Below are 24769 nucleotides of genomic sequence, written 5' to 3'. Positions count from 1 at the left end.
GTTACTGGGAAAAAGTATCGCATAATTCAACGTCCGAGTCGCTGATCCTAAATGGATTAAGGCAACTTTACACGGAAATCAAGATAATATGAAAATTACTTAAATTAAAAATGCCACGCAGGAACATAATACGCATAGATCGATTGACTCTTCATTTTCTATTTGTTCCACGGATCAAAAAATGTGCGTATTCTTTAAAATTGTCACATTCTTTCTTCACAGAGTATTAACGTATTTCAATAGTTTCTTCTTAATTGGCGATCGATTTCCTTCTTTATTTCCTCTCTCTGTAATTTCTAATTTTAACTTATGGATAAAAAAGAGCACACATGTAAAAGCATGTTGCTATGTAATTGTTATTGCATAAGAAATTATTCGATTGCCATATTTAATATCACGAGATATCTCAGAGATATGACGAGACATAGAAAAAATGGAAAACAGCGGCAAACAACTTGTGACCAGATCTTTTGTATAGTTTCTTTCTGCCAAGTTAACTGGGTTGATTAAGGCGAGGAGTTAAAATATCCGAAAACTGACCCACATCGTTGACCCACATTGCCTAAATTTCTCTGCGAACTCGAAATTGTGACGACGTGACGGCCCGTTAATTAGTAACTGTCCAACGGGCGTTTCAGAATCGATGAAAACAATTACGGTGGAAACGAGAGAAGGGGGATGCTTAAGTAGCTCGCGGCCATTTATCAGCTGCGGCCCCCGCACGCTTTTATGCAATCACGCGTGGCGGCGCAACTTGGAAGGCGGTGGTTCGACACGAACGCCGGCAGCGCGATGCATTAAATCAATCTCGCTCCCCCGTTTGTTCGAGGATCCATCGTGCAAAAGCGGAGGGATCGTTTTTCATTAGCGTTCGAACGGGCGTGTTTGATTCATACACGGGAGAAGAGGAGGTAGAGCCACGATAAAAAGCGTTGATTATCGCAGAGAGAACCTTTTCGGCTGGTACTACTTACCAGCATCCAATGGAAGGGGTGTGTCGTTGAGCGCGATCGAATGATAAGTGAGCTTCTTCGTTTACGCTTGCACGTTGCTGCGCGAATTTCTGACGATAAATTGTCCGCCGATTTACAGATGTAACGCGTGATATCAACTTCCAGGTGAATGACATCGAGATTCGGATAATTGCCCGTGATTCGTAAGAAGCGTGTTGTTCGAAAAGGAATTTCTTCCTGAATGTTAGCGAATGTTAGAGTCAACAAGACCCTTTAAGCTATCGTCCTATGACATTTAGCGGTTTCTATCATGCGAACCGAGAAGGTTTTCGACATTTTGTTTTAGCGTGTCATACGAGTTATCCTCATATATGTAATACAGCGTCAGATGTAAAGTATTGAAACATTATACTCGTAGAATTTACATTTATTAATATTTCGTTTAAAGGATTGGAACTAAAGTTGCGATTTAAACTAAACTTTGTCAGAAATTTTGTCAAGTCGTGACTTATGTTCGATTATAAACAACAAAGCAAAGAGTTAATTTATAAATTTTTCAAAGTTCATCGATAATCACTATTAATTGTGTAAAAAGATTTAACGGTATTATGGTGCTGATCTTTTTCACAAGAATACTGTTTGTTATATAGACGTAGTTAAATAGAAGAATCATGGCCGAATTCTTTATTTTCCACGACGCAAGTGCGTCAAAAACTAGATATCATAAATCTCCAGCCCCACGGTTGCGCAACCGGTCTTATCCTGTTCGGATATCACCGCCGCGTGAGAAATATTGCAGCCTTCAAACCTGATATCACCCTGCAACCGGCAGGTAAATACTGGGTGTCTCATACAGTAGGATTCAGAAAAATCGCATAAAGTGAAATCGCTTCCAATTACTTGTATGTCTCCTTTTAATATACCGTTAATACAATTTAAATATTTCATAGAAAGAGATAATTCTAACGAACAATTTCACGTTAAGGTGTATAAAGACCACATTTAATGTGATCAAATGTATGAACCAATAGAAACAAGATATATATGAAATTTCTATAATCAGATTTTTCTTAATTGACTAATAGCGTGATTAATAACGAGGTTAAAAATTTCAAGTCACTTATTTGAAACACCCTATAGAATTACTTGGGCGGCTACCACTAATACGCGAAGCCGCCAACCAAGATCATAAATAAAGAAGTTATCTTAACCGATACAACATGTATATCGAGCGGAACGCATTGTCCAAAGGGGTCCCGGAGGAAGATTAGGGCGATCCTCGAGGAGAATCTAATCTGTCTACACGGACCGCCTTTTAGCGGACGAGGCCAAGCTATTCTCCTTCACCTCGATAGTAATTTCTCGCGTCGGGAAAATGAATCTTATTCACATGGGAACGCGAAGTAGCGTCCCGTGTTCTTCGTCGTCCGGCGGGCGGTGGTCCGTTTTGAAAACGGCACGGAACGAACCTCCTCAGACGGGGGCCGTGTAATCGAATATCAATTTTTCTCCGACGATAAAGCGGCGTTTTGATTGACGAGATAAATCGCCACCGTATCCCCTCGGTCGGAGGCTGAAAAATGATTCTGTCCGTGAAACGTTTACGACCAACGGTGATCCGTGTGCCGCATCCTGAATGCATCATACTTCTCTTCCAGTTCACGCTGACGCGGATCACGGAATTCCTTCGAAGGTCCTTTATCAACGGGAAGTTGATTTGAGATGGTGTTTTACTGCTTCCTTTCTCCTTCTTCTTCTTTTTTTCTTTTTTCTTTTTTTCTTTTTGTTAACTCATGACAAAATTTGAATTTGATTGAATTTGAATTTATTAAAAACGTGAAGAAGATGGCAAAGTTTCCTGCTAGTTCTTTATGAGTGAATTTTCTTTGGCGTTTGGCGTAAGAAAACGGAAAGGGAAATAAAGAATTTTGTCACAGTTTCGTAGGAGATTTAATCTGTAGATTGGAAAAAAGACTAGAGAATTTCGTTATGGCTTCATACAAGTATGGTAGAGAATTTGGGCTTTAAAAAGATATTATGCTAATTCTTCATCAGTAGATTTAGTTTTGCCAAAAGGAATTTAGAATTTTATCTCTAGAGTGGTTTTTTTCTTTTTTTCTCTTTTTACTAATATTCTACGGATGGATTTAATCTCATAAGTTTATCAGAGGTGAGAAGAAGAATGGAAAATTTATTTATCTCGATTCCACAGAATTACGTATAAAAGAAACTAAGATATAACAACTATTTACGAAAAAGAAATCAGATTTGTATGCAGATTTATCGTCGATGCAAGTTTTCCCGGTTCAAGATATATGTATATTTTGTCCCAGCACGATGTTTCTGACACAGGAGGAGACAAACAACGGCACGGAAAGTGTCGGTGAAGAAGAAATTTGCATGTATCGAAGATGAGGCACTCTGAGCATCATCAACGGGAAACACGCATGCCACGCCGGTGTTCCTCGACGAGTGCACTGACACCTGAAAGAGGCGCGTCATCGTCTGGAGAACGAAATTTTTTAATCGATGACGTTCATCTCGAATCTCTTTACGTTACGATGCAAATATTCCAAGCACGCTTCAGTCCCGAGCGAGGCACAACAACGATATTTCATGAACAAAAACCTTTTTTAATTCTTCAATGAAATCTAAATATCTCACCTTGCCATTTCTTTCGTAATCCTTTGACGATATGTAGTCCCTTCTCTGTATACATCATGGTGGTGAAAGTGTTGTAACAATTGTATGAACAACTACGTTCTAGTGTAGGATTTACGTTATATAATTTAATATTTCAATACGATTTACATAACAAACATACCATTGCGTAATAACATATAGAATTTACATAAGCTTTGTAACTAATTTCAATGGCATCTCCCAAAGCAATGTCTAATCCGTTAAATATCTATTAAATAGAATTATGACAAACACGATATCTAAAAATTTCTCCTAAACATTTAATATCTTTTGAATTTTTACAAGCTTCAAGCGTCAATTACGAGAAAAAAACGGAAATAAATATTAAAAATAGAGATTTTCGTTTTATAATAAATAATAAAATTAATGGCTTATGCATTTGTTCACACCAAAACGGAAAATTTCGGTAAAGATTGAAAATACGTAATTATTTCACCCTTCGCGGCGATTCATTCGTCACCACTGTCTCCATGAATATTTTACGTTGCCCTATTTCTTAACATTTCTAACGATCTAGTATACACGGGCAATTGAAAGAAAACATAATTTTATCATTTGAGTCGCGAGAACAGTAAATTGTGCAAAATTATCGCTGCAAAATCACAATGATTTTGGCACACCAGCCGTTCACATCGAATCTTAAACCAACAAAATAACAACCCACTTGGCCACACCATCGTTAAAACACCGACAAGAAGTAAGAGAGTTTCCTTAACCGGGCAGATCCGTTAAGGTGAAGTCGATAACAGGAGTGACGGGTCATTAATCGAGTCGCGATCGATTCAATTATCAAGGGCGTTTTTGATCGTGTGCCACGCGAAGGAAGTTTCGAAAGTCAGTATCGAAGCGCGCCGCGGCGATTCAGGTCGTGTCGAGGCGGGAGACTAAGTTAATTACCAGAATTAATGTGGACCGTCGGCGTTAATCCAGGCACGGCACGCGAGCCAATCAAGAGAGGGGCCAGATAAGAATTAAACGGTATCGAGCGTAGACGCCTCGTTAGTCCGACCGTGTTGAGCATAAATTTTCAATGGATAAACTGGTTCGTTTCGCGCCGATCTACGTACGATCGAATCCGTATCGTCAGCCTGTCCCTCGAACCGCGCGTATTTCAATCGAAATCTCGGTTATTCATCGATATTATTGCGCGCTGGACGAGCGTACGCGTGACACCACATACGTTGCGCTTTTCCATCCTCCTCCTACCATTTCACCAAACCACGTGTGTGCACGATTTTATCTGTTTCTATGACTCCTAGTTGCCCGTGTAATATCAATATTCCACGTTTCTGTGAATATCTTCTTATATTTTCTGTTTACGTATGCCATTCGTTGGTTGAATATTTAGTATTCGTATATCTTGTTATTTTTCAGTCAACTTTATCCATATCTTTCTTCATGTTGAAAGAGAAATTGTATATTTGAATATTTCAGGAAAGAATTTTCATTTTTATTGGGAAAGCTTTCAAATATTCGCCTTGACGAACAGTGATACAATATAGCGGAGTATCGCTGAATTATTTTACATTCGTTAAAAACCGTAAACGGTAAAACAATCCAGTCTGAGACATGAAAAGACATAGTTCGTACTTCGAAGCAGCAAGATTTATAAATTGTTAGTTGTTAAAATTACAGCATCCTGTATAACGTACAGATTAATCTAATTTGACCCAAGTATCCGAGGTAAATAACAAAATAATCTTTATGTTTCATCAGATTAAATTAAGTTTTGTACGAATTTGTTTCGAAGTCGATGGCAAGCATGTTTGACGCGTTTAAACGATAGTCAATAGTTAGGCGAACGTATTACCAGCAAGATAATAACGGTGATCGGTTAATCGATCGTCGGTCTCGAACACTATAATTTTCTGTTTTTTTTTCTTCAATGGCCAAGTCTACGCGTTCACCGTCGAACGCCCTAGGTGGTCGATTGGCTAATCATAATGATCGTAGGATGAATAATGACTTTCCAGTTTCAATCGGAAACCTCTACCAAGTATTACGACTTGATCAATTTCCACAGAGAATTATAGCCTCCGAATATTTTGAAACTTTCCCGTTCAATCTCTTTAATGATCGCTTGTATGATTGCGAGTAAACGCTCAACTTCCTTTACGTAATCTTAATGATTTCTTTATAGCCCAATAGTTGTGGAACTTTGAACGTGGTAGAGAATCTAAGACCATCCGCTCATTTTTTAATCAGTTATTCAGATATAATTTTATTATATCTCTTTTAGATACAAAAAAAAAAAAAAATTATTCAATTAGAGTACAATTAGCTGTGCAGACATGGACATAACGGACATAATAATAGATTATACATTCTATTATACATTCATTTACTGTTATTATTTTCTTTAGACTGTAAATCTCAGAATTTTTCTAATTATCACTTTTCAGAAGGAAATGACAATTAACAGGAGCTTGTGATTTATTTGCATCGTTTGGCTATTATTATTCCAATTTTGTTCTTTAAAGAATTCTGTTGTTTATATGTTTAATAACTAAAGAAAATTCCAACATTTTTCAAAACTACATCTATTTACACAATTTACAGTGGCAGTACAATTATTCATAGCAACTGTGAAATAATAGCGGTAAAAAATTGTTTCACCGTTCTCGAAAGAAATACTTTTCTACTTTCTAGAAAATGTAGAATAAACCGTCCTCCCTTTTCATTCGAAACAAAATAAAAACGAAATTCTGGAAATGTTACGTTCCACGAGTGATTTATTAGTTCAAATAACTATGAGCAGAATTTCTTTCGAAAACCTTACTGAACTGAACTGAACTGAACTGAACTGAAGGTTGAAGGCTATTCGAAATCTAATCGCGCCGACTAATAACAAGCCGGTAAACACAACGTCATGATCGTAAAATCAATGAGGCAAGGGTATCTTTGCCTCACAGTGTACTAATCTCGAAGCGTACGAGTTCATTTTCTAGAGGCCTGAGGCGCCTATCGTTAACCTTTAATTACAGGGCGGTCTAGGCGTCTGAATTTATCGCTAATAACGCGCGCCAAGCATTAGACCCGGTTCCGCGTGACATTTCTGTTACAAACGCTCGTCTTCGTCGTTCTTATCAAACGTCGAATCTAACAGCTTCTGGAACAATTTTTTATTACAACCTGTTGAAGTAATTACTTGAAGAGATCTTTATTTACGTATATACGTGACCTGGATATACGTGACCGCGCTATTACGCAGAAACTAGAATTTAGTGAAACAAAAATATTCTAAATAAGGAGCGGTCCGTATTATTGTAGCCTTGAATATACATCATGTTTTGGGTTACAAGGTCTAGGAACAAAGCAACTAGTAAATAGATTTTTATTTATGTTCCTTGTAGCCTTTAGCTAGAGCTATACGGTTAACTTTCTTCGTAATGGTCTTTTGCTATAAATATATGAACGTACTCCCTGCCTCGTACTCGATTCTATCGTATCGTAACATTATGAGAGCGAGGATCTGCATATATTTTTCTATTACAAATTCATCCACTCGTTCTTCTGTCAGTCAACCTCGACACGGCCGATCAACTTTAAATAATGTAATTTTACGTAAATAAGTTTTAATAGTCACAAACGAAATATAATATGTAATTTTATCTAAACAGCGAAATCGTATAAACCAAGACACTGGTTAATCAATTCCAATTAATCTTCACATGCACGATTAATTGATTCGAACGAGCGAACTACGATATTGTGCTGTTTTGAATCAATACTACTTTCTTTCCAATCACAACGCATTCTCGAAGCCTTCGCACGTCTAAACACATTCTTGTCACGTGAAACCAAATTTCCATATGGCATTACGCACTCTCAGATTTCTACATGCAATACGGACTGCTCTTCATTATAAACACAGTAGAACTCGGTTTATATGAACCTGTCGGAGACACGCTGGTTCATGTAACCAGGTCGTTCATATAACAGAGGTCCACCTATTTCTCCCCAGCATCTATAATTTTTCGTTCAGTTAACAGTTCATGTTCATGTAAGAGGATCCTAAGAAATATTTAAATATTTGAATGCTATTTAAATCTAAATACATAATTATGTTGCGAAGCATGAAGGTGTGCTACACAATGCGTGTCAGTGCCCCCCTACAGTTTTACATCTTATCGCTGGACGTTTGGCGGTAATTCGGATAATAGGAGCTTAGCTAAAGTTCAATTAATCAGGCACTACTAAAATTTCGTTCATATAAACGGAATTTGTTTGCATAACATACTCCACCATACTTTAGCATAAAAGTTCGCAGTTCAATTGCGAAGATTAGCTGTTCTAACGCTGTCACGCCCATACGTACAAATAGAAATGCACAATCGTATGATTTTTCAACTACTAATTTCACAAAACAACGCACCATCGATCTAAAGAAATACTAAATAACCAAACAAAACGCGATCATAAACTCGCGTTTGTTTCGATGAAAATATACCTGGCAACGGTGACACGAGTGTCGCGAAATATAGATCATCCAGCTTCCTGGAAATATCAGCGTAACGAAATTCAGAACGAGACCCTACGTGCGATGAAAATTCGAACTCGAACTCGTTATAAAAGTTCCACCTTGCACGATAATCCCAGAAAGTGAGTGTCCGTTTTTAGGTTATGGTACGATAACAATTAAATTGCGCCACCCTCGTTCGCCAGGAGAGACGGAACGTCTCTTCATTTCGACGAGGCGACATAGCAAACCAACCGCTACTTTTCCTTCTATCATCGCGCGATCGACGCAACGGTTTTTCACCGACCAAAACAAGCGACGACGGTGTTTCAAAGAATGTGAATAGTTTCGGATTAAATACATTTCTCAGTGATTAATATTGATTAAATATTAACTGAAATCCTCCGAGTATCGTGGAAATTAACCCTTTTTTTGTTGAGGTTATTAGATGTATAATGAGAGAGACGCGTGGATAAATTATAAGGTAGAAAAATATATTTGAAATACGGAAGTGAAAAGTACAAAAAAATTGAAATAATAATATGAGCTGGTCCAGATCCGTACGCTAGCAGTGTCACTCTATAACTGAAAAAACCCCGAAGCCAACGTCGCCTGTCGACCGTTTATGGTCTGCCTTCGTCGCAGTCTTTTGTCTATACGCTGTCGATGGCTTCAGTGCTTTAGAAAGCTAAAAAGACCAGATGTAGAGTTTTCTTAAAAGCGGTGACCTTCAACATTTTTAACCAATGCTGCCAAATTCAAGACAATATTCTATCGAAACTAACAATACTAAAGTGAGTTTTGCAAATATGACAATTTAGCGACATCATTCGATATCGGGTAATGATGTCGAGTCGCCGATTTGTTTCTTCGCTAATGAAGAACCAGACTTTATTTTAAGGAATTAAAACTTTAACTGGAATTTTAAATATCGTTTCAGATATGCCTGTTAGGCCTTGTGGTCAGCGACAACAGCACGATCGGCGACTCCATCATCGAGGATGTATCAGAGGTTTCAGAAGCTAACAGCAACCTCGACGCAGACTCAGGAGACCAGGTAAGTCAATTACAAACACTATTCGCCAAAACCAATCTCCAAACCCTCCAACATCATCTCTTCGTCATCAAACTTCATCCCCTTACGAGAAAGTTTGAATCTTAATAAATTCAAGTACCTAATCTGCTTTGGAACCATAAACGTCCCTTAAACATTGATGCACGCGTATTTCCGAGTGCACATATTACACATATATATTTCAATCCTTTTCTATTCTTGTACTTGTGGATTCGCGAAAGAATACGAAAGGAGAGGGCGTCGCCGGGGCTGCTGGAAAAATAAACGCCTTTATTCATGCCAGCTAGCCGGAAATAGGTCGCTGAGACCGTTACACCTATGCTGAATACCATCGTCAACCTTTCACCTGTCTCTCTGCTAACATTTTATATTTCCTATATTTTTTCCTTCCCTCTTTTTCCTCGTGCCTTTCCCCCGACGCGAAACACTGTGCACATCGGTGTAAAGTCTTTTACGCCTGGCCTCCGCCTCCTCGTTGGCCTTTCGTGCTCTGTTTGGCCGGCAGTTCGTCAACCAAGGCTTCCGGCGTCTTGCATGGCCTCGACTAATCTCAAGATGACGTTAGAGGACGCACTCTTCTTGCGTCTACCCTTTTTCCGGGACGCAGACGCGAAACGACATGGAAACCAGCCCCGTGATTCGCGCGCGAATTCCTCTTCGCATGGACGTTCACCCTTACCATACCGGCTCTCTCATTCCCCTTTTCTCTGCTGTCTACTTTACATAATTTTGCCTTAAATCTCGCATATACACAGTGTTCCCTTGCAAGTCATGCAGACCGAAGAAGCGGGTAAATTTACATGAGAAGATAAGTCGAAAGTGCAGAGTAACATTTTCTTATATAGATAGCTTTATTTTGAATAAACTGATGTTAACAATTTGTGGTGTACATGTTCGCGTTCACTCACATGTGATCTCACTTACGTCTATATCTAACAGACGTTATTCTGATGTTCATTTCGCTGAAGAGACTTTTTTTTTTATTAAGAATTATTGGAAATGGCTTCTGCCTTCTTACTCTATTATACTCCGGTGAATGTTTCCTAGAGTACATATTTTCATTTAGCAAATGTTCGACTAGAGACAAATTTTCTCCTTCAGCTATTTTATACTCGCATTTTCCTCACGGTACGCCAGAGACTTGGCATGGTTGTATAAGTAAAAATCTATCGTAGTAAAAATACCGTACAGCGATGATAGTGTGTATAAAAAGTACAAATTCATAAACCTAATCTACAATCAAATATGTATACGGGGGTATACTCCTTGAACCTATCTTTTTAAATCGATTTATTAAGAAACGAAACTTCCTACCAAACATATCACTCTACATTTCCACGTACGCCATTTACTTATTTATTTATTATTATTATACTTATTTATTTAACAGATCTTCTGATCATTCGACTATCTATTACATTTTTCGAATCTTCTCTTACTTTTCTGTTTCTTTTTTCTTCTCAACCGATTTACCTTCCATTTTTCCAACAAATCGCATTAACCGCGACCTTTGTAGTTCCTTTCGATCGATGCCCTCCTTTTCCTCCTTCCTCCAACGAATGTGTATTTGTGTACGGAATTTGTACAAGTAATTACTGCTTTTTCAAAGAGAGAGTCGCGGAAGACGCCGTGGCGCGTTTTTGCTGGACCGATCGCGAGAGACTCTCGCGACACGACGTTTCGCGGCAACCGCCGTCAGTCTTTTTGCCAACGGTTCACCTCCTCTTGGAATTTCCACTTTCCTTGAGAGTCTCGAGAATACAACCAGGATAGAGAAGCAACGGTAGCCTAGTTTCCGGTTCGTGGCAAAGCGAGACACGAACTGGCACGATGCGCCGCAGTCGATACACGTGTAACGCTTCTTCATATTTCCCTGTTGGACGCGGAAACGCGGTTTGAATATCGGTCGGGTCGAACTTCCGTCCGATCGATGGTTTTCCATTGCCTCTCCGAATTCTACCGCAGGCTTCAGTTTCCAGATTCAAAATAGCGGTATCTTATTTTGTCGTTCCGCTTTTTTCTATTAAATTGTCTCATACATTTTATCCTGAGTGTTGTCTCACTCTTTCAGCTACATTGTTTCTTAAGTTTAGTTTCTTCGTATTTAATCTCTGATTACTCTTTCCTCTTGACAAGAAGATTGACAAGATGATCAATCAAAAGTCCAAATTAAGATCGCTCGGGACATTTTATGCTTTATTCGTTTCATTAAAAGACAGTATAACAGTATCTATTGAATGAAAAGTTAATTCCTGATCAAATTCAAAGCGATGGAAAATCTATATTTTATGAGCAGAAAATCTAGCATCCAACCAAAGAAAGTTAATAAATAACGAAGAAGTATACATTAATGATCGAACTCGTAATTTTACATCAAAATTGTTATAATGAAATTTATATAATAACATTAACATTATCCTTTTCCGTTTCCTGGCATATTTTTCTAAAGAACATTTTAACCGTGATCAACTTCCTCTTTGTAGTCTTGCCTTTCCACTTTATAAGAAACTTGATATCTTTCAAACTCTAAATCTGATCCTTAAACAAACGAGAAGAAAGGCGAACTTATTTTTTTTAAGAAGATCTTGCCGTTTCATCTTTCATAATCTGCAAACCGTACGAAAGGTTTCGAGGACTTGTGAACTCTATAATCCCGGAAAAAATGATCACGCCACATTTACCACGTGTTTCCACGAGCGTGGACGCATCAGCAAACATGAAAGTTAAACGTGCCTACGTTCAATCTCGCGTCGAATATATTTAAATTAAGAGAGAGAGAGAGAGAGAGAATCGCTTCGCTTCCTTTGCAGCTTCCTATCCTCTCGTCGTTGTCGAGAAATTCTAGAATTTCGAGAACGTTTTCGCACGTAATTTCACATCTTCACCGGCGACGAAAAAATACAGGGAAAGTTCGTAACGTTCAACTTTGCGATGCTTTCATCGCGTTAACTTTGCCGCGTTGTTTCCGCCGTGGCGTCGGCGACGCAGATTTTTCTCCGGAAGCCACGTCGGTTACGACTCTTGCTGCGGCAAAATGGGGGGACCGTGAATCACGCATAATGTAAACGGATCTTAATTTATTTATTGCTAGTTGGGGGACAATTATTTGTGTAAGCTAAATGTAATATAGATAAGCCTATACGATCATCTACCGATATCTACGTTCATTTGTTGTTATCATCTGTTACCGCGGGCAAGATGGCAACCAGATGTCCGCACGTCCTTACGGCATAGCCTCGATAGTCTTAAGGACCTATCATAAATCTGGGGCATTTTCCAGCTAAAGTCCTTCAGACCGTACAAACATCTTTTTACTGACTCGTTTCCAAAGCCTATTGTTTACTACGGGAAGACACGGGAAAGTTAGTTTTTCTCACCTTCTTCCTAGTACACCAACCTTTTTTTATCCAATCGGAAGCAACGTCTACTACCCTCGCTTTCCTAACCAAAATTGTCATCAACGAATCCGATGGCCCCTTGCTTTAGACACAGCCATCACTAGCTATCCTCGCTTCACACAGCATCGTCACTTTACTTATTCTTCACCGTTCGAATAGTGAACATGTCATTACCGGGTTTCTATCCTTAAATCAATCACTTGCTTAAATTATACATACGCGTCAGTGTAACTATCTTCTTTGCAAAGTTGTTGGAATAAACATTAATTTATACCTGTTAATTCAGTGTAAATTCAATTGAACCACCCCTATTGTCGCAACAGAAATCAGGAGATCGATCATTTCGTGGCGTCGATTATCTAATCGTAACGGAAATTTACGACTCTCGTTGACGTGCTTTCTCGCGATCGCGTCTCTCCGCGAATGGTCGAATAAACATTATCTTTTGAAAAACTATTGACTAATTTTGAAAAGGAAATATCATTTGATAGAAAGTTTGTTCGAAACAACTACAGAATCGCTATTATCAATAATCCTATTGCACAGAAAAATCGAACAGAAGCGAAGAAATTCCTTAGGTTTAATAATGTAAATTGACGCGTTATTGTAAAGGTTGACTGAACAGATAAATTATTATTATATTACACAATTACGCAAAATTATATCGTACAAAAGATGTAGCGACAGTATGATATATAAATCATCTAGTATATTCCTATAGTAATGTGTAGATAGAATAAAAAACATTGTTATCTCGCTAAACAAAGCCTACCCTCGGAGATATACATTTCCAACAACTGCATATCATTTAAAGGATTAATTTTACAACATTTCCAACCTGTTCATGATGAAGATAATCGAGTCGTAAGATTAGAAATTTCCTTAAACGCAGGTAATTCTTGGGTCGACTACTGTATCATACACGAGACGCCACGCCGGCAGTTTCCATTTACACGGTAAACAACGTTTTTCAACGGCATTATCTTCACGCCATTAATTACGATTACCGGGGTCGTGCGTTAATTAAATACGCTCGTGTGAAACAATTGCAGAGAGAGAATGAAGTTATACATAGTAAAAGTTTAAACGTACTAAAAACAGAGTGAGTGACAGAGAGGGAGAGAGAGATTGTACTCTCGCCATCCGTATGTAGGTCGATCTAGCAATTTTCATCCCTTGGCTGAGAAAGTTTCGACCCTTTAACCGGCCCGTCGCTCCACCAATTTTCGATTCGTCGGAAAAATGAATTAAAACTTCCTGGCCCACTCTTGTACATCCTCTCTCTGCTTCTTCTCTGCTTCGTAAAAAAAAAAGACAAAATAAAAAAAATTCTCGTCAGAAACTTCGAGTCGATCGAGTCGACTTGAACGTCGGTGCCATACATTAATTATAATATAGAAAAAAAAAAGGAAGAAGAGGAAAAAAGCAGGTCAAAATGAAGTAAAAAAAGTGAAGAAACTAAGCGACGAAAGAATGTAGAGAAGATAAATAACAGATTATAAACGATGTTACATGTTATAGACGATGTTGTACGATTATTCCATTTATTTAATTTATTATTAATCCAAATACCAAAGAATATCTCCATATTTCCATGATCAAACAATTCGCCCAACCATTCGCTCAAAATGCTATTGAAAATATCTAAAGCTAGGAATACCAACGTATTCGGTGTGAGAACAAAAATTCAGAATGTTTATCAAAATAAAGAGTACAAAGTGCACCGTAAAGAATACTCGTTTATACTTTATCTATGAGCAAATTTATTAGCACTGATAACTCATAAAGTTTCGCTAATAATATCAGTTTAATTATGCAAGAAGATCCTAAATCCTCTTAAATAATTATTTTTACACAAACTTTTCCTTGTCACCCCCTATTTCACGCCGCCCTTGACTTTTTTTTTTTAAGTTTATTCACGTCATAAACCGAAGAACGAACCAGTCTTTCATCTCAAAAACTTTGCGTCACCAATGTCCTCGACGTCGATAAAAAACATACAACACAGGCCAACCATTTGTCGATAAAAAAATCATCGTAAAACATCGTAGCGAAGGGGTTCTCGATCGACCTGCGAACCAGACGATCCGAAACATTTGCGAAAAAAACGATCGAGGCCGAGTGGCGAGAGCGAGAGAAGCGAGAAAGGTAGTTGGAGAAATTTTACGCGAGACACGGAGGATTTCCGGTCGCGCTGGAAACGGTATAAAATCGCTGGTAAGTGGTGCAAGTTGCACGTCACGGCGTAACAACTCCATGGGTACCACCGCTATAAAACTGGTTGCATATTTTTCGACTGTCGCCAAGTTTTACGTATGCGACAAGAGCGTCGCGACGACGAGGACCGTGACGACCCTCAGCGGCATCCGGTCGGTCGGTAGTTTTAATCGCGTCGACACTGGGGAACAACGTTGTAAAGTTTGCACCATGGGAGATACGGTCCGTTACGATTTCTCCGTGATATCCAGATTCTTGTTGAATTAGGATAGATGAAATTGACGGGCGAGAAATATTTCTCACCTCTCTCTACTTACAATCCTCGATAATCAAATTCGATCATTTAAAATGTTCGATATTGTTCAATCTTTTAGTAAAATTGAGCGAATTTTAATAGCAAGGTTCGATTATTAGGATGTTCTACACAGACACACACATGCTAATTATTTGTTACCTTTCATTAGACATTAAAAACCATTGTAAACACCCTTCGCGCAACAGTATCATCACCTTATTACGAGTATCGCCACTTACAATTAGTAAATTATACGGCTGTAGTAACAGGAACGGCTGTTTAAAAGAATAGATTTAGATTTTCAATCGAAAATAAAATTCTCTTTTAAATAATCTAGATTTAAAATTTGCCGACGGATATTTTTAAAGAAATCTTTCAAATCTGTCATTATTAAGTTCCAGGGGGACCGTCAGGTTATTTTAATTAATGAAATGCGTCGGAAAGATCGCCAGTCACGGAAAAGAGTAACAGCCCGAATGATGGATGGAAGCTGCGTTGCCCGCAACCGATCGGAACAACAGATTGAGAGAAATTTAGAATGCTCGGGCTTAACGTGCGTATATCACCGAACACAGAGTCAACGTTTATCGCATTTTGAATGCACAAATCAGAATTTATGAATTCGATGTCACAGTACGCGAAGCTTTCTGTATCTGGCAGCGCATCCTCGAAGATGACCGTTGCTATCGCATCCTGTATGTGTCGCGTTCAAATCTAGTTTGTATAACAACATTATAAAGAGAAATCAGAAATTCTCTATCGATTCTAAAATATCACTGAAACTTCACTGATATTCGAGTGCATGAATATGAAAGTTTCGACCTAATTGCATCAATGTCGTTTTTATCAATAGTTTTAATAATTGAAGATTCAACGTGGAACGTTATTTGATTACTAGTGTACTAACTTTGATCCTGTAGATTTAATTTATAAAATGATGGAAACACGCGCACGCGCGCTTGTTCATGATATCAATTCTAATTAATTTGGTAAATTAAACCTTGTATCGACTTTATTCCCATATTTGACGCGAATCACTAATTTACTTCTCACGGCTTAAATTTGACAATTCTAAAATAACCGGCTGCAATAGGTATTCTCAAGTAAATGTAAAATAAACAGATAGGAACCGAATTTGATTGTAGAATCAAACTTGGACACTTGACGACAAAAATATATATTCAGCTCACCTTCTTATTGAAGAAGTAAAGATTCGAATATCCATGGTTTTAGTACAAGTTGTTTAATTAATTGTAATCCTCGAGTTCACTTTCGTATCTTCCTGCGTTATGGCAATCGAATCGCTTAATTTCATTTTCAACCTTATTCTACATTTACAATTGTCCTTATTTCTAGCTCACCGCTCGAGATACATCGTAAGAATAATTAATGCACAATTCATCCTAATCGACTCAACTCCTTATTTTTCTGTAACACATAAATTTCGCTATCGATCGTGAATTTCATAAATTTCCTACGCCCGATCAGATCGACTCTGATAATCGAACGACGCGACGTGGCAGCAACAAGAAACCTCCAGCGAAATTCGGCGAGCAATAAGATGATCTCGTAAGACAACTGTGTACCTCGCCGTGTATCCGTACAACGTTTCGCATGCGCATATAAAAATACCTTTGATAGGAGCATGGCGAACAGATAAGGCGAATAGGGCCATATCCCGTATAGGAAATCGTGCGCGTCCTACTGCATCCAACTTTGCGTACATTTTCCCTCAGATATCTTCTCGGTGTTTCTTCTGTCGGTGATTGCATTGGCTACGAGCGTAAAACTAAGTTCGCGAACAGCGGTGGCGCATCGTCGAATTAGGATGTCGCGACGGTATATCGAAATAACGTTTGTGCCGAACGTATTTTTGGGAATTCCTTTCGCGAATACCGAATCAGCGAACTTCCGGGGGTGGCTGCCAGAAATTTGGCAGAACTCGATTCGCCCCAGAAACCGCAGCCCTCTCCTAGAATACTGGTACGTGGCAGAGTTGCGAAGGAAAAAGAAGGAAAGATGTAATTGAAGTTGAAACAGTTTCTGCGTTAGTTGATCGTCGTTCTTCATATACATATGGTTGTAGAGTTCCGGACATTCAGTGATTTGATCGCTTTCACATATCGTTGAGTTAATTCATCAACTTATGACGATGACTGACTTTTTAATCATACGATTCCATTTTATACGATTCATAAAAATTCAACTTTCCCGAGATCCTAGGAATAATTACAGGTGCATGCATTTTGTAGGAAAGGTTTATTTCATTTAGGAGAAATAATACGTGTCAGGAGAGAGTTGATAATATCGGACACTTTATAACTATTTCACATAAGTAATATCATTATTAATTCCTAGGGAATAATATTTACTTTCTCTCCTTTCACTAAACTAACAAAAGATATGGTGTCATAAAACATGCCAAACAGAAGCACGATGTACTTGTACGAATGGTGCGTGCGTAAAATCCTACGACACGAGAAGTAGCAGGTTACAGAAAAAGATGACAATGCGATTGAAACTGAAATTTAAAACCGTGCAATTCCGACCGAACGAGGAACGAAAGAATATCGAGAAGTGGAAAAGCAATTACCGATGGTTGATTATTCCATTGGCTGTAATTCTATTCGGGTTCATGGGTTGAAAGTTAGAAGTTGGCGGAAAGTCTTGATGAGCTTCATGTTAACACGAATTATTTGGATAATTGCCAGAATGGTTATTAGTGGGAATAGTTGTCGGTAGCTGACGATTGTTTCGGTGCGCAAAGGTGTTGGCGCTGAAACTGTTCGTTCAACTTGTAATTACTTTATCACCGAACACCGTCGTTCAATTTAACAACGAACAAATTTTATTCCGCTGCTTGTGTTTATGCCTGTGTATTACGTTTATTCGTTTATTGCTTGCGATTTTCAAATTGGAATAGCGTTTAAAACGAATCGTGATTGTGGCCGTGCAGTGAATATTTAGGATGAATAAAGCCTCGCATTGATATCCTGTGTATATCGTCGTATTTTATATTGCATCGTTTCGAAAGCGGTTCTTTGTCTTTTAAGGCACAGAGGCCTCATTATCTGTGATCTAAAAAACAGAAATAGAAAAGAACAAAATATAATGGGCGGACAGGATGATGGGAGCTTTCCGCGTATTTTGTCGTTAAAAAAAAGAGAGAGAGAGAGAGAAAATACCAATCAACGAGGTATAAATATGTCGCGAGATCGAAATAAAATGCGCGTGTGCGTTTAACCAATTCCAAGGACCAAAGAAAATGGAAGCTTAATAAAAGATTAATTTCATGTCTAATGCTAAGTGGAGAACGCAGGAGCCGAAGAAGGAGCACGTAAGAGTGGACACGACGGGTTCCCTGTGTAAAAATAAGAAAAAAAGCGGACAATTTGTCAAGTATATTTAGAGACGATTGAGATGATAGAGATGATGATAGACAGAGTTAAATAATCGACAGAAAATAAAGTTCAAACACGAAGTATGACTACACGCGTATGATAAATTTTCAAATTTCTTTTCTCGAAAACAAAGGATCTTGTGAAAATATCGTATTCCACGCTTTTGACTTATTTTCACATATAGAATGATTTCCTGGCGACTATTTAATCCTGTTCAGTCCAGAACTAGCCGTGTTCAAGCATACTCGGTAAATTTTCAAACTCGATTTTCTCGATAACTAAGCCGAAAATGAAAAAAAATGTTATGCCACATTTCTTTCTTATGTAGACTATATATATATATATATTTATCATATCCACTACATATCAAATTGTGGATTTTCGTTAAATTGTATAGAAAATATCGGCACTGGGCGCGCTCGAGCTAGAAAGCGCCTCGTTAAAACGTAAATAATCGATCGAAGAAAGACGATAATTACGCGAACCGCTCAATTAAATTTGCTACAGCGTGTTAACAATTCAAGGCTGGCACCCGTTTGATCGTCGAAGAATATCGCGGCCGCGCAATTAGCCGAATTAATGAATTATCGTTCACGTCGCATCATAAATTATTCACTGTTATTCTGATATAAATATCATTCCTGTTCTAATTTTCATTGTTGGTTTATGTCTGTACAACAATTGTATAATTTGAAACGAGATCAATGTCCAAAATTGCAACTTGAGAGGTATTGATCAAAAGATCGTCACTGCCAGCGGAAATTTTTGTCATGGAAGGATTCATCGAACGTTTAATCCTGTTTCTCGGGATGATTATACGAACGAGTAATCGCGATTAATGGAATCAAATAACGACGATTTCTATCGTATAAGAGAATGTTTTAAAGGACGAAGCAAAGCATTAATCTGTAAATATTGGTATATTCAGATCTCTAGTTTATTAACCCTTAGAGTGCTGAATACTCGGAGCCTATGCCATCCGTACGGACGGCACGCTGCCAGCGCTGACGATCGCTGTGGACTGAATACTTTTTCGCTATACCGAACTCTGTTCATTGATTATTCAAAGCGCAAATCGTAATAAGTTACAGTAATTCTTTTGCGCGAGATTAAATGATTCAAGAGCGTTATTTTTTAGTATTAATTATTCATTATAAACATTGAAATTTACAATAAACTAGAATTTGGGTAGTAAACTAGAAAACTAAATTTAGTAAATATAACACGAGTTAATAATTCAGTTGTGCATGAAGAATTTCAAAACAATCATCGATACGTAATCCGACATCGCATTTTCTGTCGTTCCTTCTCTTATTTTTCACACAAACAACACATTTTCTTCTTGATAATTGTGTTGTGCCGGCACGATTATCCTGCCAAATGTCCAAATTGGACAAATTGTGAATGCAAAGTATTAAATAATAAAAAAAAAAAAAGAAAAGATAGTTTCTTCGAACGCGGCATTAACATTGAAATGCATTTATATTTATCTCACTCGAACGTAATAGTATTACTTGCGCGTAGGTGCTCGGAAAAATTGACAAACGCATATATGCGTCCTTAGTCCACAACGATGGCTTTCGCCAGACGCATATATGCATCCATAGCACTCTAAGGGTTAAACAGATAGAATATCGATACTATTGTATCATAGTCGATCGTAAAAGGCCAGACTATTGTTCAAATAAATATTTTTATAGAAAATACATCATTATGGTTATATACCTTCTTGTTCACCTTTTCGTCTCACATAAAGATTGTTCAGATCTTGTCATTGCTATATATATAAGGTTATTAGAATATCATTAGCTCATGGCCATTTGAAGCTCACTATGGAATCATCAAGATTCTTGAGAGATCAAGGTAACTTAGAAGACAAAAGAAATCGGTAACAGATTGCTTAAAAGCCACAAAGTATTATCGAGGTTATGTCATTGGAGTTGAAGATCATCCAAAGGCCACAAGAGATCACTGACATTCCCATTACTCAGTACCGTTCATTAACCACTCAAAAGCTCACAGACATTTCAACAAGTTTACTATCGATGAGAATAAAAATATATAAATACCCTGGTATTTCATTTATTAAAAGAACATATGTTACAATGGTCGAATTACTAAAACTGTTTAGATAATTAAAAAAGATTAGAGCTCAAAATCAATCAAATACTCGAATCTTTCCCTTCTTAAAATTATGTATCACAAATCATGAACAATCTTGTAATTTTGAGGTAATGTAAGGACAATCTCGTTTTTTTTTCTGATACATCGAATTGTTCGATCCTCGCCGTAAGACACGATAGCTCGCGCTAATTAACTGCAGCGAGCTGAAATTGTGCGGAAAAGTGAAAAGATGCAACGGCGGGACGGTTTAAAAGGTTTTTGTCCCGGTGCATGGAGAATGAAAGAAGAAATCGGTCGACCACAAAGTACATCGAGAAGAGGGTCGCCGGTCGTCGAACATCCCTCGGACAGAGAAGCGTGCGTGCTATGACAATGAGTGTTCCTATCTCATCGTCGTCTCCCGGAATACCTGGTTTTCGTTGACTGGCTCTAGTGGCGCTCTCAACGCGGCAGAAGGGTGAAAAGCGTCGACGAAGCACTCGCTGCTCCATCGTGTTCGCGGCTAATTGTCTAATTGCATTTAACGGGTGTTCGATTTGAAAGGTGACTGTTACTGAGTGCTGCATGCACGAAACATTGGTGCGTAATGGCGGTCGTTTGACGTCAGCGCTTTGAAATTATCGCTATTCATACTAATATCATTCTGTGAAATAATTATACATTTATACGCGAAGGAGACGTTTCATCATATTGACGTATAAGAGCGACGCACCAGCGAAATAGTACATTTGGAGACACGTGCAAAATTTAAATTTCAACATTTTTAGGATGAAAATATCGAATGAAGTTTTAGCCAATGTAGTTATATTATTTAACAGATATTATTGCATATTATTGCATAATTTCACAGGAATTTCATAATTTAGAAATCGTTTCAACTCTTGTTTTAACAGTAAGCGATACACGTTACGTATATAAACAACATTGCATTAAAGATCTTTTAAAATTGAATGGCTGTAAAAGGAAAAAGAATTTTTCAGCGTCAAATGGTCGAATTATTAACGACTTTCTACTTCAAACTTTCCATCTGAAATTAATTCTCCCAAAAATGTACTTCGTCATATCATGACAAGAGATGTACATTTTCGCATTATATTCAGACAAAAATCATACAATCACCATACGTTCTGTTTTTATGCAGAGCTTTTATCCAGAAAAAGGAGACACCGCTGGACCATAAAGTATTAATCTGCCGCATTTTTGGCAAACACGAATGATCCAACAGGATGGGGAATGTAGGATATAAGAATCAAATGACACTAACTGCTTCCTATTGACATTCAGTTCATTGCTCGACAACTTTGAACTTGGTTGCAAACCAACTATGACGCAAAGACTATAATTTTTCTAAATGAAAATTGAATCAAGATTCAAGATTCCAATATAGTTTCCGTTTTTTCCAAAAACGATAAAACGTCCAATTTATCGCCGATATCGTGGTGCCACGCTGAAAACGTAGAATAAAGAGGTAAGAAATCACGAGTATCAGGACGCACTGTTGGTAGTCTCGTCCAACGAAAGACGCCAAGAAACATTAAAGAAGATAAACGGCCGGCGAAGTCGGTCTCATTCATAATTCATGCCGCTAATTTCTCACGGGCGGCAGTGTGCGCGCTGCTACGTTATTGCATTATCTGGAAAATCCTTGAATAATTCTCATCCGACCGCGGCTCTTGGCCACGAAACTTGGACACCGTTATATCGTCTCCTTTCCACCCCAATCCGTTATCCATCTATCTGTCGAAACCTCTTTGACCGTCATACATCTTCAGAATGTGGATGATGTTGAATAAGTTATACCGATGATCAACAAAAAATACAATTTATACAAACAGAAATGAAATAAAAACTATTAAGACGATATTGAAAGATAATAAAAGGTACCGCGAGTGAAAGCAAGCGAAATGAAATGAAACGATACTCGGATAATTTCTCCACTGGCTTTTCCGTCATCGTTCCCGAGGAGTTCTTCTTCAAGCAAATCGAACAGCAAATGAAGCGGTTGATCTTTCATTTACAGGAAAATCGACCAAAATTTCCCGAATTGATTCTCTAGAAATATTATAAAGAAAAGGCTCAATGTTCTTTGAACAATGGGTATAGCATTATATTCGATCCTAATAGGTCCTAATTACTGGAGTATTCCGCAATTGGGACTTAATCACTGCTAATTTTAAATGGACCTATGCGACAGAAAATTAACACGTTCGTATCTGAACTTTAAAGCGAATTCTGCATTTCGCAACATATGTAATTGTCAAATTGTACTCGTAGAGTACATTCCTTTGCATTGTTCGAGATACGCTGATTCTCGCTTGAATCGGCTAATTGACCAACGAAAAAATGAATAGAAACTTGCAAGAACAATCCAGGTAAAGTAAGTGACAGATTCACATGCGTAAAGTTGTTTCAGTTTACTTAAATACGTTGTATCGGAATTTGTGTTAGATCTGTCGAAATTGATTAATTATATAGCAAGCACGATAGCGACCAGTGGAAAAGCAGTAGAGTGAGATGTTATGGGAGTAGATTCGATGATTACATCTGCGTTTTAGTAATTTCGCAAATCACACGGCGACCGATCAACGGAATAATTGGAATTCAGCGAGATGCACATCGGTAACATTTGTACGTACATTTGTTAATTTAACAGCAACGAACACCAACCGGAATTTTCCTTGCGTTTTACGCAGTGGTAAAATGTTTTTTTCGAACACGGTTCGCTTCAATTCGAATCGATCCGATGACACGAGTGGATCGAAACGATTCCGATTACTTATCAAAAGCTTCGAAAAATCGGTTTAGAATTTCTCTAAATGACGATCAAACCGTCGAGTGATTTGTTTTTGGGCCAAATTTTTTAGTACTGTTCATTAATACTATTGTTTTTTTTTTTTTTTTTTTTTTTTTTTTTTTTTTTTTTTTTTTTTTTTTTTTTTTTTTTTTTTTTTTTTGGTACTAGTTTATTATCGAAACATTTTTATTAATTTATTGTCATATTATCTGTATATACATATATATCGTATTATTATGTTTCATTTATTGAAACATATAAATTGAAAGTGCGACTTGATTAAAAAACTTCCAAAGTATTTTTGATTTTCTGATTTATTTTATTTTACGAGTATTGCAGGATAGGCCAGGCTGAAAGGTAACTGGGAATGAAAGTAATAAATTAAATACTTGACGAAAGATTTGTTGAATGCGTTTTGAGAAATAATTTTCACCGCCGTATGTACCGCATGAACATTTTCAGAGATTATACGATAAAAAGGTATTTCAAGAAAAATGATTTCGCCATATTCTTCTTCGTATTCTTTATTATATTTATTTAAAGATTCTTCCATCGAGAGGAAACTATATAATGACAAAAGAAAATCGCTAAGTAGAATATTTTGCCGAGCTTTAAGATCGTTCCGTTCGAATACTGAAGAAAATCGAGACGCGCTATTGTTTAAATCGTATGCATATTCGAGGAGAACAGCCATATAGAGAAATAGGAAAAGGCATGGAAGATATCGCGAAGCATATGCCGGGAGAGGTTTATCGCTGATAGGTACTTCGTACACGTGAAAGGAAGAAGCGGAAAGCATTCGAGGATGAGAGAAAATCGACAAAATTGAAAATAGCTCGGAACTGAAACGATTACAACGAGAACGATGAAAAATGATGTGAACTCGGAGAAACGTCTATTCGGTTCGGTTAATTTATGTAATTAACTTAATTAAAAACATATCTAATTTAATCACGTTCCGTTTTTATTTGCTTGATCTTTCATTTTGATCGGAAAATGTATCAAAGTATTAGGAAAAGGAAGCTTTATGTCATCGGAAAAGTTATTTTATTCGCTAGAATTTTTGAACAGCGAAACTCCGCCAAATATGTATCTCTGCCTTAATTGTAGAAACTTGTGGATTTTCCACTTTGGGATTTCCATAAAGTTACCACCATTACGTGATTAAATCTATGAAGAAAGTACCGCAGACATAACCCGTAGCCTTCCGTTTAATATTACACGACGAATACGTCTTACGCAACAACAATCACCGGAAGCATCCCACGCAACAACGTCCATTCAAATCTCACCAACAAACCACAAACGAAAGAAGACTAACATAAAAAGCTAAAAGATAATACCATTTAA

General features: G+C 37.7%; 1 protein-coding gene across 2 annotated transcripts in view; it reads left to right on the top strand.

The window, feature by feature from the left end:
• The first annotated feature begins 8846 nt into the window (after positions 1-8846).
• Positions 8847-24769, top strand: part of LOC122571180 (protein madd-4-like) — a 109853-nt gene continuing 93930 nt past the window's right edge. For both annotated transcript variants that reach the window (XM_043734599.1, XM_043734588.1), the window contains exons 1-2: positions 8847-8909; positions 9056-9172. In XM_043734599.1, coding sequence (XP_043590534.1) covers positions 8862-8909; positions 9056-9172 — 165 coding nt within the window. In that variant the 5' untranslated portion in view covers positions 8847-8861. The remainder of the gene's footprint in view (positions 8910-9055; positions 9173-24769) is intronic.

Source organism: Bombus pyrosoma, linkage group LG1 (assembly GCF_014825855.1).
Source record: "Bombus pyrosoma isolate SC7728 linkage group LG1, ASM1482585v1, whole genome shotgun sequence".
NCBI classification, from domain to species: Eukaryota; Metazoa; Arthropoda; class Insecta; order Hymenoptera; family Apidae; genus Bombus; species Bombus pyrosoma.
This window is presented reverse-complemented; position numbering and strand designations above follow the sequence as displayed.